Consider the following 17,538-nt stretch of genomic DNA (forward strand, 5'->3'; position numbering starts at 1 on the left):
CGTCTCTTACATTGGCAGATAAGTTCTTTACCTCTGAGCCACCAACTTTAATTAGTATGCTTGCATTGTTTAGGCTCATATATGGTAAAAGTGAAAACAAATCAAGAGTTTGATAATCAAAGCTCAATATAATGGTGACATTTGTGTAGTAGGCAGGAGGCAGGATTGGCAGGAGCACGTAGACGAGTTATAAAGCTCTAGCTTTTAAATTGGCCAATGATATTCATATAAGAAGCATCAAACACAACAAAAGAAAACAAGGATGTCAAGAGGCTAGTGTACTAGGAATCTCAAATTAAAATTTTTTTGTGCACCCAAAGTTTAAAAATGAAAAATGATTGGAGACTAAATTAATGAGAGTTAGGGATCCTTTCTTTTTCTTTTAGTAAATACGGTGTGATTTATTTATAAATGAGAATAGCAACAATAAAAAACCATAAACAGTATTTCAGAAGTTGAAAACAGTGACACTAGCAGCACTCAATACACAGCATTTTATTTTTCTTCACATTTGGAGCATTTTGTTTTTTAATTATATAAAGGTGAGATTATAGTATATAGTATATTAATACTTTAATTAATAGTGTATAAATTAATTAGTATTTTTATTAATTAACAGTATGTCAGTTAATATTTTAATTAATATAAAGTGTGTTAATACTTTCATAAATGACAAAAAAGGTGAGACAAACATGTGCATTTAGAGAACTGCATGTCAGTCCTGCCAGATCCCTGCAGAGGGAATTCCCAGCACGACCTCATTCGAAGGCGAGGACACAGAGCAGTCCTTGTTTATATGCACACGTTCATCTAGCTTGTCCAGCGTGGTCAGCGTTCGTTTCTTGCTGGATTCCTTCTGCCATGAGAGCTCACGTCCAGTTGTCTGCTTCTTAATGCATACATACACCTTCCTAATCCACTGGCCATTGAAGGAGGATTAAGACCAAGCAGGTGGCTAAGTGATAAATTCTGGGGACAGGGGGTAGTTTCCTGGTGGCCCTCTTCCTTCATCATATCTGGAATTGGATGAGCTTCCATAACCTAATCTCTTTTTCACATCTTGCTGAAGCAGAGTTCTGAAAAACAAAACCACAAACTCAGCTATTCCGCAGAAGAAACCTGTGATAAAAGATAATGTTCATGGGGATTGACTCTTGCTGTCCAACACTTGTCCATTTGAGATGTACATTGCCTTTCCAGAGCAATGGTGGGACCTGGCCCCTTTTAACTTTTATATCTCTCCGAGTTGGCGATTCTTGAATGATGCCCTTGAGGTCAAGGTCATACTGCAGTATCGGTGATCCCAGGGTCTGCAGCAACCAGAGAGTTTTGCCTCCATGCCATCCTCATCTCGATTTTCTCTTCTTTTTAAAGTCTTTATTGAATTTATAATAATATTGTTTGTTTTATGTTTAGACTTTTTGGCCATGGGAACTTTGCCTCCTGAACAGGGATAAAACCTGCACCTCCTGCATTGGAAGGCAAAGTCTAAACCACTGGACCACCAGGGAAGTCTCATCACAATTTTCTTTTCACCCATAAGGGTCTGGTGGCTGGACACAGGAATACTCAGTCTAGCCACAATTGCATCTGGAAATTCACAATTTATGACCTTTATTATCAATAGAAAGTTAGCTCCTGCTTCATTTTTACTCCCAAGTCACACACTATTGAATTTAATTGGTGTTTACAAATTTGCATCAAGAAAATAAAAGGGAATCTGGAAAATGTCATTCATAGCTTTCCATTCTCTGAAACAATGGTAGGTACGATGAAGGAGGTGGGAGTGGATGCTGAAGGCTGAGGGACTAGGTCTAACATTGGTTCTGTCGCTCAGTCGTGTCCGACTCTTTGCGACCCCGTGGACTGTAGCCTAACCAGGCTTCTCCATCCATGGGATTCTCCAGGCAAGAATACTGGAGTGGGTTACCGTTTCCTTCTCCAAGTTGGAATACAGCATTCCTTAAATACACTGTAAGATTTGCTCTAAGCATTTCTATCTGTCAGTGGGAAGACCCATAGCTTTTATGTGTGTGTGTGTTCTGCAAGTTTGCAATCAGTTTATGTCTACTTTGTAGAATGAGTCAGAATGCTCTTCTTCTTTTTCTATTTTCTGAACCATTTGATTAAATCTACTTGTATTATAGTGTCTTTGCATGTTTGGAATGCTGTAACAAAACATTGGATACTGGGTAGCTTATAAACAACAGAAAATGTATTTCTCAAAGTTCTGGAGCTGGGAAGTCCAAGTCAAGGCATCAGTATGATCCTGTGTTGGTGACAACTCTCATCCTGTCTCTTCCCAGGATGGAAGAGAAAGTCTAGGGCTTTCCTGGAACTTCTTTTATAAGGCACGAGTCCCATTCTTTTTTCTTTTTATGAGTCCCATTCTCGATGGCCCCGTCCTCATGACCTAAGCATCCCCCAAAGGCCCTACCACCTAATACCACCATCTTTGGGCATTAGGATTACAACACTTAAATTTTTGAGGGACACAAACATTTAGACTGTAGCATATAGCTGTTTCAGAGAAGGCAATGGCAAGCCACTCCAGTACTCTTGCCTAGAAAATCCCATGGATGGAGGAGCCTGGTAGGCTTCAGTCCATGGGGTCGCTACGAGTCAGACATGACTGAGCGACTTCACTTTCACTTTTCACTTTCACACATTGGAGAAGGAAATGGCAACCCACTCCAGTGTTCTTGCCTGGAGAATTCCAGGGACGGGGGAGCCTGGTGGGCTTCCGTCTATAAGGTCACACAGAGTCGGACACGACTGAAGTGACTTAGCAGCAGCAGCAGCATATAGGTGAATATATACTTCTTAGAAATTTGGTTAATTTTTCCCATGAAGTTCTCAGAACTCCTGTCTATTTAAGAGGATTTCTTTGACCACATTTTCCCTTTTCTCTATGATTTTGAGGCTTAGGATTTCTAATTTTTCTTAGTCATTTCCAATAATTTTTATTTTTTAGAAAACCATCTATTTTGTATTAATTTTTAAGTTGTCAGTGTGTTTAATTTGCTAGCACAGCTCACAGAACTCAGGAAAGCAGTTTACTTACTAGTGTGTGCATGCGTGCTTAGTCACTTAGTGGTATCCGACTCTGCCATCCCATGGACTGTAGCCCACCAGACTTCTCTGCCCATGAGATTCTCCAGACAAGAATACTGGAGTGGGTTGCCATTTCTCGCTCCAGAGGGCCTTCTTGGCATCCAGATCAAGTCTCCTGCGTCTCTTGGATTGGCAGGCAGATTCTTTACCACTGAGCCACCTGAGAAACCTCTTATTTTCTAGAGTCCTAGTTTATTACAAAGGCTATTAAAGGAGAAGAATTAGCAGCCAGATGAAGATGTACATAGAATGAGGTCTGGAAGTTTCCTGAGCACAAAAACTTCTGTCATCATGAAGTTTGGGATGATGCCTTACTGTCCTGGCACATGGAAGTATTCTTCTTGACTGACCTGGAAGCTCTCTGAACCCTGTGTTTTGGGGTTTTCTGGGGGCTTCATCATGTATCAACAGAATGATTGATTATCAGTCATTGGTGATTAATTCAACCTCTAATCCTTTTCCCTTCCCTGGAGGATGGGAAGCGGGGCTGTAAGTTTCAGCACTCTAATTATATGGTTGGTCCCCTTGTTAATCAGCCTCTATCCATAGGTTATATAGGGACATTCCAAAAGTTATCTCATTATCATAAACTCAGGTGTGGTTGAAAAAGTTTTAAAATTTTCTTTTGTAAACTTTTTATTTTGTATTGGGGTATGGCTGATTAACAATGACGTGATAGTTTCAGGTGAATTGTTAAGGGACTCGACGACACATATACATTAAAAGAATAATTAATAAAACACACCCATTTTACCTTTATTTCTCTGAGCTATATTAGAAACCAAGGACAAAAAACAAGTGTAACAAGAGCTGTTTCTATTACTCTAGTCACTCAGGAAATTATAAACACTTTGGGTGTGTGAGTCACGAATGAAGGTTGAAGACCAAATATATCAATATATCTTATTATTTACATATTGTTATGAATTATTATACCACATCCCACAAAGAAGTTTTGCATATATATAAAGCTCTTTAACCAACTCGATGGACATGAGTTTGAGTGAACTCTGGGAGGTGGTGATGGACAGGGAGGCCTGGCGTGCTGTGATTCATGGGGTCGCAGAGAGTCGGACACGACTGAGCGACTGAACTGAACTGAACTGAAGGCTCTTTAAAACAAATTGTCTAATTATTTAATACTTTATTGAACTTTTTAATGGGTACGTTCATACACAAATGTTGCAAAATAGGAATTATGTTACTTTTCTTCAAAATGCTATAATGTGAGAAAAAGCAGCCTGTCTAAATTGAGCCTGGATTGACTTGGACTCAAGGTCTCTAGCAAAAGGAGGCAAGAGCCTACAGAGGGCTAAACAACCAGGGAAAGGACTGGGAAGTTAGAGCACACATTTCATCTGGATTTTAAAGAAATTTGAATAACTTAAAAAATATTTATTTATTTGGCTGTGCTTAGTTGTGACATGCGGGATCTTTGATCTTTAGTGCATCGTGTGGCTGTTTAGTTGCAGCATGCAGGGTCAAATTCTCTGACCAGGGATTGAATCCAGGCCCTCTACACTGGGAGCTCAGAGTCTGAGCCAATGGACCACAAAGAAAGTCCCGAATTTGAGTAATTTTTGTTATGATACATATGCAGATTCTAGGAATTTTTATCCCCTTGAATAAAAGTTAGCCTTTAACAATACTACTTCCTTTGAGATTAATTTCACACCATTCAGATATGACCTAAATCAAATCCCTTATGATTATACAGTGGAAGTGAGAAACAGATTTAAGGGACTAGGTCTGATAGATAGAGTGCCTGATGAACTCTGGACAGAGGTTCGTGACATTGTAGAGGAGACAGGGACTAAGACCATCCCCGTGGAAAAGAAATGCAAAAAAGCAAAATGGCTGTCTGAGGAGGCCTTACAAATAGCTGTGAAAAGAAGAGAAGTGAAAAGCAAAGGAGAAAAGGAAAGATATAAGCATCTGAATGCAGAGTTCCAAAGAATAGCAAGGAGAGATAAGAAAGCCTTCCTCAGTGATCAGTGCAAAGAAATAGAGGAAAACAACAGAATAGGAAAAACAAGAGATCTCTTCAAGAAAATTAGAGATTCCAAGGGAACATTTCATGCAAAGATGGGCTCGATAAAGGACAGAAATGGTGTGGACCTAACAGAAGCAGAAGATATTAAGAAGAGGTGGCAAGAATACACAGAAGAACTGTACAAAAAAGATCTTCACAACCAAGATAGTCACGATATGTGATTACTGACCTAGAACCAGACATCTTGGAATGTGAAGTCAGGTGGGCCTTAGAAAACATCGCTACGAACAAAGCTAGTGGAGGTGATGGAATCCCAGTTGAGCTATTTCAAATCTTGAAAGATGATGCTGTGAAAGTGTTGCACTCAATATGCCAGCAAATTTGGAAAACTCAGCAGTGGCCACAGGACTGGAAAGAGTCAGTCTTCATTCCAATCCCAAAGAAAGGCAATGCCAAAGAATGCTCAAACTACCGGACAATTGCCCTCATCTCACACGCTAGTAAAGTCATGCTCAAAATTCTCCAAGCCAGGCTTCAGCAATATGTTAACCGTGAACTCCCAGATGTTCAGGCAGATTTTAGAAAAGGCAGAGGCACCAGAGATCAAATTGCCAACATCTGCTGGATCATGGAGAAAGCAAGAGAGTTCCAGAAAAACATCTATTTCTGCTTCATTGACTATGCCAAAGCCTTTGACTGTGTGGATCACAATAAACTGTGGAACATTCTGAAAGAGATGGGAATCCCAGACCACCTGACCTGCCTCTTGAGAAACCTGTATGCAGGTCAGGAAGCAACAGTCAGAACTGTACATGGAACAACAGACTGGTTCCAAATAGGAAAAGGAGTACGTCAAGGCTGTATATTGTCACCTTGCTTATTTAACTTATATGCAGAGTACATCATGAGGAACGCTGGGCTAGAAGAAACACAAGCTGGAATCAAGATTGCCGGGAGAAATATCAATAACCTCAGATATGCAGATGACATTACCCGTATGGCAGAAAGTGAAGAGGAACTAAAAAGCCTCTTGATGAAAGTGAAAGAGGAGAGTGAAAAGTTTGGTTTGAAGCTCAACATTCAGAAAACGAAGATCATGGCATCTGGTCCCATCACTTCATGGGAAATAGATGGAAAAACAGTGGAAACAGTGTCAGACTTTATTTTTTGGGCTCCAAAATCACTGCAGATGCTGATTGCAGCCATGAAATTAAAAGACGCTTACTCCTTGAAAGAAAAGTTATGACCAACCTAGATAGTATATTAAAAAGCAGAGACATTACTTTGCCAACAAAGGTCCGTCTAGTTAAGGCTATGGTTTTTCCCGTGGTTATGTATGGATGTGAGAGTTGGACTGTGAAGAAAACTGATCATCGAAGAATTGATGCTTTTGAACTGTGGTGCTGGAGAAGACTCTTGAGAGTCCCTTGGACTGCAAGGAGATCCAACCAGTCCATTCTAAAGGAGATCAATCCTGGGTGTTCATTGGAAGGACTGATGCTAAAGCTGAAACTCCAATACTTTGGCCACCTCATGCGACGAGTTGACTCACTGGAAAAGACTCTGATGCTCGGAGGGATTGGGGGCGGGAGGAGAAGGGGACGACAGCGAATGAGATGGCTGGATGGCATCACTGACTCTGTGGACATGAGTTTGAGTGAACTCCGGGAGTTGGTGATGGACAGGGAGGCCTGGCGTGCTGTGATTCATGGGGTTGCAGAGAGTCGGACATGACTGAGCGACTGAACTGAACTGAAAGTTTCCTAGTTTTTCAGAGTAAAATGACTAAGGTCTAGCTTCTTTGTATAAATCCAGATTTCCCGGGTAAAAGCTTCAGGGAAACAGACCTAAGAGATTCCACATGCCTCACTACAAGGGTGCATAGTAGTGTTTCTAGAAGAATAGCTTCAAAGTGGAAGTGAGGTTGTATTTTCTTTTTATAATAGTTCCAGATAGGAGAGTTGAAGTAAAACTGAGAATGGGAATTTAGGAATTGATGTTGATTTCAAGAGTGATGTTCTATAAAGTAAGTGCCCAAGAAAGTGAAAGAATTGTGAAATTAGATGATTTTAGGATTAAAATAGAAGTCATACACAATAATAGACTAAGGAAACATGAAATTAGAAAAATAACTCAGACTTATGAGCAATTGGGAAGATAAGGAAAACATACAGCATGATTCAAGACAGCATCTAACATTTTCTATTTTGAGAGATTAAAGATTTCTCATCACTTTGCTTTGTTATTTCTCAGATGATTTAAAATATCTGTTTTCTGATGTGATGATAAAAAATCATATAAGAGTGAGAGAGAACAACCCAACCTGCCTCCTTACGTGAATTTGGGACATGTTGGTTTAGATGACCTGAAATTTTCTTGAATGTTAAAAAAAAGCAACCTCAGATGTTCAGTTCAGCTCAGTTCAGTTCAGTTGCTCAGTTGTGTCCAACTCTTTGTGAATCACAGCACGCCAGGCCTCCCTGTCCATCACCAACTCCCGGAGTTCACTCAAACTCATGTCCATCGAGTTGGTGATGCCATCTAGCCATCTCATTCTCTGTCATCCCCGTCTCCTCCCACCCCCAATCCCTCCTAGCATCAGACTCTTTTCCAGTGAGTCAACTTACTGTAACCCCCCCCCCCCAAAAAAAAGAACAAACCCAGCATCATCACTAAAGTTAGCTCCATTTTAGTTTTTCAAGGTCAAGTGATAAAGAAGGGTTTAAGAATATGTGTTTCATTGATCAAGGGGAAGTGGATTAGAAAATCCATATTTGACTAAGAAATACAGAAAAATCACACTGAGTTGAGTACCCACACATTTAAAAAAACAAGAGTGAAAAGAGGGATGAAATGAAGTGAGGCATTGAAAAATCTGTGGCTGTGTTTTCCAAAAAACAAAGAGATAGTTTTTATTGTAAGAAATTTAGGATATCTCAAAGCATTAAAAATTGCCCTTGTCTGTTTTATTATCTCTTATGATTCTTTGTAGTTAGTAGTAGTCAGGAAACTTCAGAAACTCTCAAAAGGAGGAAGTTAGTATTAAACGGCTGGAATCATGATGGCAAATTGTATTGTTAAGGCACGTGAATGAGAGTGCATGTGGGAGAACAGGGGTAAAGCGATCTGTGAGGGGGTGGTGTGTTCAGCTGGTTTGTAAGAACATGACGCTCTGTAGTCTAACAAAGACACAACGGAGTGTAAAGGAACAAACCCCCTTCCTCTTTCCCAGTGACTCTTCAAAAGTCTGCCTAATGGAAAATTTTTATATGCCTTGCTTGTGAAATGTAATCCTACTGAAATACCTAATTTTGCTAGGACCGATCAAACTTTTTGTTCTAATGTTTAAATTTCTGTTCAACTGAATCTTCATTCTGAGTTCCAAATGAGTAGGTCTTGCTGTCTTATTTGGAGATCTTTTTTAAAAGTTTGATTTTAAATTTAATTTTTATTTATATTGTGGCAGCTTCCCTGATAGCTCAGTTGGTAAAGAATCCACCTGTGATGCAGGAGACCCTGGTTTGATTCCTGGGTCAGGAAGATCCGCTGGAGAAGGGATAGGCTACCCATTCCAGTATTGTAGTATAGTTGACTTACACAGGGATCGAACTTGCGTCTTCCACAGGTCTCCTGCATTGCAGGCTGATTCTTTACCATTGAGCCACTGGGGAATGGCTGGAGATACTCTGGGGTAGGAAATGGAAACCCACTCCAGTATGCTTGCCTGGAAATCCCATGGACAGAGGAGACTGGCAGGCTACAGTCCATGAAGATCACAAGAATCAGATACTATAAGAATCAAGGACTAAATAACATATTTGGTGTATAATATTTTGTTATTTTAAGTATACTGCAAAGTGATTTAGTTATACATATACATATAGTCATTCTTTTTAGATTCTGTTCCCATGTAGATTATTACAGAATATTGAGTAAATTTCCCTTATTTGAAGATCTTAAACAAGCATTTCGAGCTCAACATGTTGAATGCCCTAGATTTTTACTAAAAACTGCTTTTTCTAGTGTTCCTATTTTAGTAAATGGCTTCAATCAACATGTAAACAGGTGCTCAAATCATAAATCAAAGAATCATTCTCAACAACTTTCCTTGCTTTACTTCCTGTTTTCTGCTGGTCTTTGCCTATTGATGGCGATGTTACTGGCTAGAAATGCCTAGGGACATTCACCTGGGGCAAGTCCCTACAGACTTCTCCCCTTTCAGAACTCATGCTGTGGCTGAACTGACCCTTGGGATCCTTATAATTGTAAGATACCCTTCCCAGGCAGCTCAGATGGTAAAGAATCTGCCTGCAATGCAGGAGACCTGGGTTTGATTCCTTGGTTGATCCCTGGGTCGGGAAGGTTCCCTGGAAAAGGGAATGGCTACCCACTCCAGTATTCTTGCCTGGAGAATTCCATGAACAGAGGAGTCTGGCAGGCTACAGTCCATAGGAATAAATCTAATGAAGGAGACAAAAGACCTATGCTCAGAAAACTGTAAGATACTGATGAAAGAAATTGAAGGTGACACAAGCAGATGGAAAGATATGCTGTGATCATGAATTGGAAGAATAGCCATTGTTAAAATGACCATAATACCCAGGGAAATCTACAGATTGAATACAATCCCTATCGAAATGCCAATGATAGTATTCATAAAACTAGAACAAATAGTTCAAAAATTGGTATGGAAGCACAAAAGACTCTGAATAGCCAAAACAATCTTGAGAAAGAAGGGTGGTATAAATCTCCCTGATTTCAAACTATATTAAAAAACTATAGTAATCAAAACAGTAGGATATTGGCATAAAAACAGACACAGAAATCAATGGAAAAGAACAGAAATCCCAGAAATGAACCCATGCTTATATGGTCAATTAATCTAAAAAAAAGAGGCAATAACATACACTGGGAAAAGACAGTCTCTTTAGTAAATGTTGTTGGGAAAACTGGATCACTATATGCAAAAGAATCAAACTGGACTAATTCCTCACACCATGTTCAGTTTAGTTCAGTTCAGTCACTCAGTCATGTCCGACTCTTTGTGACCCCATGGACTGTAGCATGCCAGGCCTCCTTGTCCATCACCAACTCCCGGAGTTTACTCAAACTCATGTCCATTGAGTTGGTGATGCCATCCAACCATCTCATCCTCTGTCATCCCCTTCTCCTCCCACCTTCAATCTTTCCCAACATCTTTTCAAATGAGTCAGTTCTTCGAATCAGGTGGCCAAAGTATTGGAGTTTCAGTTTCAGCATCAGTCCTTCCAATCAGGACTGATTTCCTTTAGGATGGACAGATTGGATCTCCTTGCTGTCCAAGGGACTCTCAAGAGTCTTCTCCGACACCACATTTCAAAAGCATCAATTCTTTGGCACTCAGCTTTCTTTATAGTCCAACTCTCATATCCATACCTGACTACTGGAAAAACCATAGGCTTGATTAAATGGACCTTTGTTGGCAAAGTAATGTCTCTGCTTTATAATAAGCTGTCTAGGTTGTTTATAACTTTTCTTCCAAGGAGCAAGCATCTTTTAATTTCATGACTGCAGTCACCATCTGCAGTGATTTTGGAGCCCTCCAAAATTAAGTCTATCACTGTTTCCACTGTTTCCCCATCTATTTCCCATGAAGTGATGGGACCAGATGCCATGATCTTAGTTTTCTGAGTGTTGAGTTTTAAGCCAACTTTTTCACTCTCCTCTTTCCCTTTCATCAAGAAGCTCTTTAGTTCTTCTTCGCTTTCTGCCATAAGGGTGGTGTCATCTGCATATCTGAGGTTACTGATATTTCTCCTGGCAATCTTGATTCCAGCTTGTGTTTCATCTAGCTGAGCGTTTCTCATGCTGTACTCTGCATATAAGTTAAATAAGGAGGGTGACAATATACAGCCTTGACGTCCTCCTTTCCCTATTTGGAACCAGTCTGTTGTTCCACGTCCAGTTATAACTGTTGCTTCCTGACCTGCATACAGATTTCTCAATAGGGAGTTGCCGCCACTGTTGGCTGAGAAATATTGTTCACAGAAAACAAGATTACCTTTTTACCCCAAAAGATGAAACCAACTGGATTACTTTCAAAAGACAACCAAGTGAGTGCTGCAGACTGATGAGTAGAATCAGTAAGAACGTGATTTTGGTGCTTTAAACTTTGACAAGTTCTTCATTTTTGCTATTTCAGTTGTACCACAACAAGCACTGTTTATCAGCAAAGAATGCATCTGGTTTATCAAAATCCAAAGGAAGCCGAATTGGGTTTGATGGCACACAGTGGCGTGAAGTTAAAAAATTTATTATGCTAACATCCAGTCAAAATGTACACGTGTTCCTTATTTTAGTATATGTGCTGCCGAAGCGAGCACCTGTGTTCCTTATTGATCCTTTGATTCTGGAATTGATAAATAAAAACTTTGAACAAGTCAAGAATACTTCTCATGCCTCCTCCACTTCAGAATGCAAGTTTTTCTGTGTTCCAAGAGACTTTACTACATTTGCACTACAGTATCAGCTGTGGAAGAATGAGGAAGGCTGCTTTAGGATAGCTGAAAATATGGGATTTCAGTGCCTAAAGATCGAGAGCAAGGACCCATGGCTGGATTGGATAGACTCACTTTCTGGAACTGAAATCCCCCTGCACTACATCTGCAAATTGACCTGTCATGCCATCTACTTGGTGGTCTTTCATGAGAGGAGCGGCAACTACCTCTGGCATGGCCATCTATGGCTGAAAGGACACATTGACAGGAAGTTTGTTCCTTTTCAAAAGTTACCGTTTGGTCGTTATCCTGGAGCTTTTGACAAGCCAGAGTTACAACAAATTACTGTTGATGGATTAGATGTTCTCATTCCAAAAGATCCAATGCACTTTCTAGAAGAAATATCACACTCTAGGTTTATTGAGTGTAGGTATAAAGAAGCTCAAGCATTCTTTCAGGTTAGAGATACCCAAATATTTTATTTTACAATTTAAAAGAAATGTGTTTATTTTTAGTATTTACCAGTTGAGGTGAGGGGAGGGTAAAGAGACTTATGGTAAAAAAGAGACTTAGGTAAGAAAACATCTTTTCTGATTTGTCTGTTTCCTTCTAGATTGTTTAAATTTTTTAAGTAGATTAAACATTAACCTTAAGGAACGATTTGTTCCCCAGTTGAATGGTTTGATATTTACGGAGACCTTATATTATTTGGATAGACATTGACAGGTTCAGCACTGGCCTCTGCTTTTTTAGGATCGCCTACAAACTTTATAAAGATGGTACATTCTGTTCTTAAAGCAATCCAAGTAGGATCAAACCATGTAGAATACGTACTTCATAGAAACTACAGTTTTTCTCAGAGGGTTGGCACTGAATATGAATTTTTTGTGTTTGTGAAGGTTTTTCCCTGGTGGCTCAGAGGTTAAAGAGTCTGCCTCCAATGCGGGAGACCCGGGTTCGATCCCTGGGTCGGGAAGATCCCCTGGAGAAGGAAACAGTAACCCACTCCAGTATTCTTGCCTGGAGAATCCCATGGATGGAGAAGCCTGGTAGGCTACAGTCCATGGGGTCGCATAGAGTCGGACACGACTGAGCGACGGAATGGAACGGAAGGTTTTTCAAGATAAATGCTACACAAAGACCAAGTGCTTTTGAACTTTATTCTTTTCTTTCAGTTCAATAAGCATTTATTAAAAAAAAAAAGATTTCTCAATAGGCAGGCGGGTGGTCTGGTATTCCCATCTCTTGAAAAATTTTCCACAGTTTGCTGTGATCCACACAGTCAAAGGCTTTGGCATAGTTAATAAAGCAGAATTAGATGTTTTTCTGGAACTCTCTTGCTTTTTTGATGATCCAATGGATATTGGCAGTTTGATCTCTGGTTCCTCTGCCTTTTCTAAATCTAGTTTGAACATCTGGAAGTTCATGGTTCATGTACTGTTGAAGCCTGGCTTGGAGAATTTTGAGCATTACTTTGTTAGCATGTGAGATGATTGTAATTGTGCATTAGTTTGAGCATTCTTATGGCAGAAAGCAAAGAAGAACTAAAAAGCCTCTTGATGAAAGAGAAAGAAGAGAGTGAAAAAGCTGGCTTAAAGCTCAACATTCAGAAAACTAACTTCATGGCAAATAGGTGGGGAAACAGTGGAAACTGTGGCAGACTTTACTTTTTTGGGCTCCAAAATCACTGCAGATGGTGACTGCAGCCATGAAATTAAAAGACACTTGCTCCTTGGAAGGAAAGTTATGACCAACCTAGACAGCATATGAAAAAGCAGAGACATTACTTTGCAAACAGAGGTCCATCTAGTCAAGGCTATGGTTTTTCCAGTAGTCATGTATGGATATGAGAGTTGGACTATAAAAAAAGCTGAGTGCTGAAAAATTGATGCTTTTGAACTGTGGTGTTGGAGAAGACTCTTGAGAGTCCCTTGGACTGCAAGGAGATCCAACCAGTCTATCCCAAAGGAGATAAGTCCTGAATATTCATTGGAAGGACCGATGCAGAAGCTGAAACTCCAATACTTTGGCCACCTGATTCGAAGAACTGACTCATTTGAAAAGACCCTGATGCTGGGAAAGATTGAGGGCAGGAGGAGAAGGGGATGACAGAGGATGAGATGGTTGGATGGCATCACCGACTCAATGGACTTGAGTTTGAGTAAACTCCAGGAGTTGGTGTTGGACGGGGAGGCCTGGCATGCTGCAGTCCATGGGGTCACATAGAGTCGGACACGACTGAGCGATTGAACTGAACTTAAGCATCCTTTGTCATTGTCTTTCTTTGAGATTTGAAAGAAAACTGACTTTTTCCAGCCCTGTGGCCACTGCTGTGTTTTCCAAATTTCCTGGCATATTGAGTGCAGCAATATGTACAAAACATCATGTACAAAATATAAACTCAAAATGTGGACCAAAGTCTTAAGACCTGACACCAGAAAAACTTCTAGAGGAAATCACAGGCAATATGCTCTTTGATATTGGTTGACACTATATTTCTGATATGTCTTTTTAAGCAAGGGAAACAAAAATAGACAATGAGAATATATAAATAAAAAAGCTTTTGTATGGTGAAGGAAACTATCAACAAGACAAAAAGGCAGAAAATTGGAAAATTTTTATCTGATAAAGGATTAATATGCAAAATATACACATGACTACAATCAGCATCTGCAGTGATTTTGGAGCCCAAAAAATAAAGTCTGACACTGTTTCCACTGTTTCCCCATCTATTTTCCATGAAGTGATGGGATCAGATGCCATGATCTTAGTTTTCTGAATGTTGAGCTTCAAGCCAAACTTTTCACTCTCCTCTTTCACTTTCATCAATAGGCCTTTGAGTTCCTCTTCACTTTCTGCCATAAGGGTGGTGTCATTTGCATATCTGAGGTTATTGATATTTCTCCCATCAATCTTGATTTCAGCTTGTGCTTCTTTCAGCCCAGGGTTCCTCATGATGTACTCTGCATATAAGTTAAATAAGCAAGGTGACAATATACAACCTTGACGTACTCCTTTTCCTATTTGGAACCAGTCTGTTGTTCCATGTACAGTTCTGACTGTTGTTTCCTGACCTGCATACAGGTTTCTCAAGAGGCAGGTCAGGTGGTCTGGAATTCCCATCTCTTTCAGAATGTTCCACAGTTTATTGTGATCCACACAGTCAAAGGCTTTGGCATAGTCAATGAAGCAGAAATAGATGTTTTTCTAGAACTCTCTTGCTTTTTCTGTGATCCAGTGGATGTTGGCAATTTGATCTCTGGTTCCTCTGCCTTTTCTAAAACCTGCTTGAACATCTGGGAGTTCACGGTTAACATATTGCTGAAGCCTGACTTGGAGAATTTTGAGCATGACTTTACTAGCATGTGAGATGAGTGCAATTGTGCGGTAATTTGAGCATTCTTTGGCATTCCCTCTCTTTGGGATTGGAATGAAGACTGACCTTTTCCAGTCCTGTGGCCATTGCTGAGTTTTCCAAATTTGCTGACAGACTGAGTGCAGCACTTTAACTTAACTGCAGATGCTGATTGCAGCCATGAAATTAAAAGACGCTTACTCCTTGGAAGGAAAGTTATTACCAACCTGGATGGCATATTGAAAAGCAGAGACATTACTTTGCCAACCAAGGTCTGTCTAGTCAAGGCTATGGTTTTTCCTGTGGTCATGTATGGATGTGAGAGTTGGACTGTGAAGAAAGCTGAGCACCGAAGAATTGATGCTTTTGAACTGCGGTGCTGGAGAAGACTCTTGAGAGTCCCTTGGACTGCAAGGAGATCCAACCAGTCCATTCTAAAGGAGATCAATCCTGGGTGTTCATTGGAAGGACTGATGCTAAAGCTGAAACTCCAGTACTTTGGCCACCTCATGCGACAAGTTGACTCACTGGAAAAGAGTCTGATGCTAGGAGGGATTGGGGGTGGGAGGAGACGGGGACGACAGAGAATGAGATGGCTGGATGGCATCACCAACTCTGTGGACATGAGTTTGAGTGAACTCCGGGAGTTGGTGATGGACAGGGAGGCCTGGCGTTGCGGAGAGTCGGACATGACTGAGTGACTGAACTGAACTGATACACATGACTCATGAAACTCAACATTGAAGAAACCAACTCAAAAAATAAGCAGAGGACCTAAATAGCTATTTTTTAAAGAAGACACACAGATGGCTAATAGACACATGAAAAGATACTCAGCATCACTAATCACCCAGGAAATGTAAACAACCTGGAGGGGTGGGATGGGGAGGTAGGTGGGAGGGATGTTTAAGTGGGAGGGGACATGGTAAACCTATGGCTGATTCATGTTGATGTTTGGGAGAAACCAAGACAATACTGTAAAGCAATTCTCCTTTAATTAGAAAGATACGATTACAACAAAACCACAAAATATCACCTCGAGTTTACTCTGGACCATCTGACTCTGAGAAACCTATTGCCATAGATCAGTGTGTTCTTTACTTGTTCCATCAAAAGAGGAAGCTGTAGGTCCTCACCGAATCATTGGATTGCTGCTGTGGTTTTCATTCTGTTGGTCCATGCTGGTTTCATCACCACTGTAGTGGGTTTGCATTGTTTCTTTTCCTTCCTCTTGTGAATCTATTTTGAGTGTGGTTCAGTCATGATTTCCATACTAGATACAGTCTTACTTCCTGTTAGGCTATGTTTTAAATTTTTCTGTCAGTTGCTGTTAATCAGTGGCTTTTCACATGATGAAATGTCCTTCTTTTCTCAGAGGGCTATAATTCAGTAGTTAAGAGTATGGGTTTCATGTCGTATTACCTAGATCTGAATGCTAGCATACTCTCTGTGGGAGCTTTGGCAAGTTTTTAACTTTTCAAAGACATGGGTATGTTATTTGTAATCGTGGGAAGGTAATAGTACATACTTTGTTTTGTGAAGATTATGAAAGTTAATTTCTGTTCAGTACTTAGGATAATCCCTGGTCTAATCAATTAATGTGAACTATCACTGCTTTAGAGGCATTTTAAAATAATGTTCCAAGGTTATTACAGCTGGCATAAGCTGGTACTCATATTCTCCCAAGTGCATTGCTTGGGTTACTTATATTAACTTTTTTTTCTATCAAAGGGCTTTTAAATAATCTTTCTCCACAAACTCTCTGTAGCAGTCTAAATCTTTGTGTGTGTTTTTAAATAAAGCATTTTGTTGTTTGATGAATCCCTGAGGTATTTTCAACTTTAGAAACTGTTGATATAGTCTAACTTCTTCATTAATATGGAGGGCACATTTTTTAAATTTATTTTTAATTGAAGGATAATTGCTTTACAGAATTTTGTTGTCTTCTGTCAAATCTCAACATGAATCAGCCACAGGTATACATATATCCCCTCCCTTTTGAACCTCTCTCCCCTCTCCCTCCCCCTCCCACCCCTCTAGGTTGATATGGAGCCCCTGTTTAACTTTCTGAGCCATACAGCAAATTCCCATTGGCTATCTATTTCACATATGGTTATGCAAGTTTCCATGTTGCTCTCTCCATACATCTCACCCTCTCCTCCCCTCTCCCCACGCCCATAAGTCTGTTCTCTATGTCTGTTTTTCCGCTGCTGCCCTGCAAATAAATTCTTCAGAAACATTTTTCTAGATTCTGTATATATGTGTTAGTATACAGTATTTATCTTTCTCTTTCTGACTTACTTCACTCTATATATTAGGCTCTAGGTTCATCCACCTCATTAGAACTGACTCAAATGCACTCCCTTTTATGGCTGAGTAATATTCCATTGTGTATGTGTACCTCTACTTCTTTGTCTACTCATCTGTTGATGGACATCTAGGTTACTTCCATGTTCTAGCTATTGTAAATAGTGCTCCAATGAACAATGGGATACATATGTCTTTTTCAATTTTGGTTTTCTCAGGGTATATGCCTAGGATTGGGATTGCTGGGTCATATGGTGGTTTTATTCCTAGTTTTTTAAGGAATCTCCATACTG

At 40.0% G+C, this 17,538-nt stretch overlaps 1 protein-coding gene and 1 pseudogene across 1 annotated transcript; one reads left to right on the top strand and one right to left on the bottom strand.

Moving 5' to 3' along the window:
* Positions 1–828: 828 nt before the first annotated feature.
* On the bottom strand, positions 829–1,189 carry LOC148777719 (selenoprotein K pseudogene; annotated as a pseudogene).
* A 10,012-nt stretch (positions 1,190–11,201) lies between these two features.
* LOC129536454 (ribitol-5-phosphate transferase FKTN) lies at positions 11,202–12,077 on the top strand. The gene is given in 1 exon segment (XM_055395408.2): positions 11,202–12,077. A coding segment is annotated over 1 exon segment (861 nt). The 5' UTR covers positions 11,202–11,216.
* Positions 12,078–17,538: the final 5,461 nt, after the last annotated feature.

This window comes from Moschus berezovskii, chromosome 6 (assembly GCF_049115385.1).
Source record: "Moschus berezovskii isolate FMDL1 chromosome 6, NW_MosBer_1.0, whole genome shotgun sequence".
NCBI classification, from domain to species: domain Eukaryota; kingdom Metazoa; phylum Chordata; class Mammalia; order Artiodactyla; family Moschidae; genus Moschus; species Moschus berezovskii.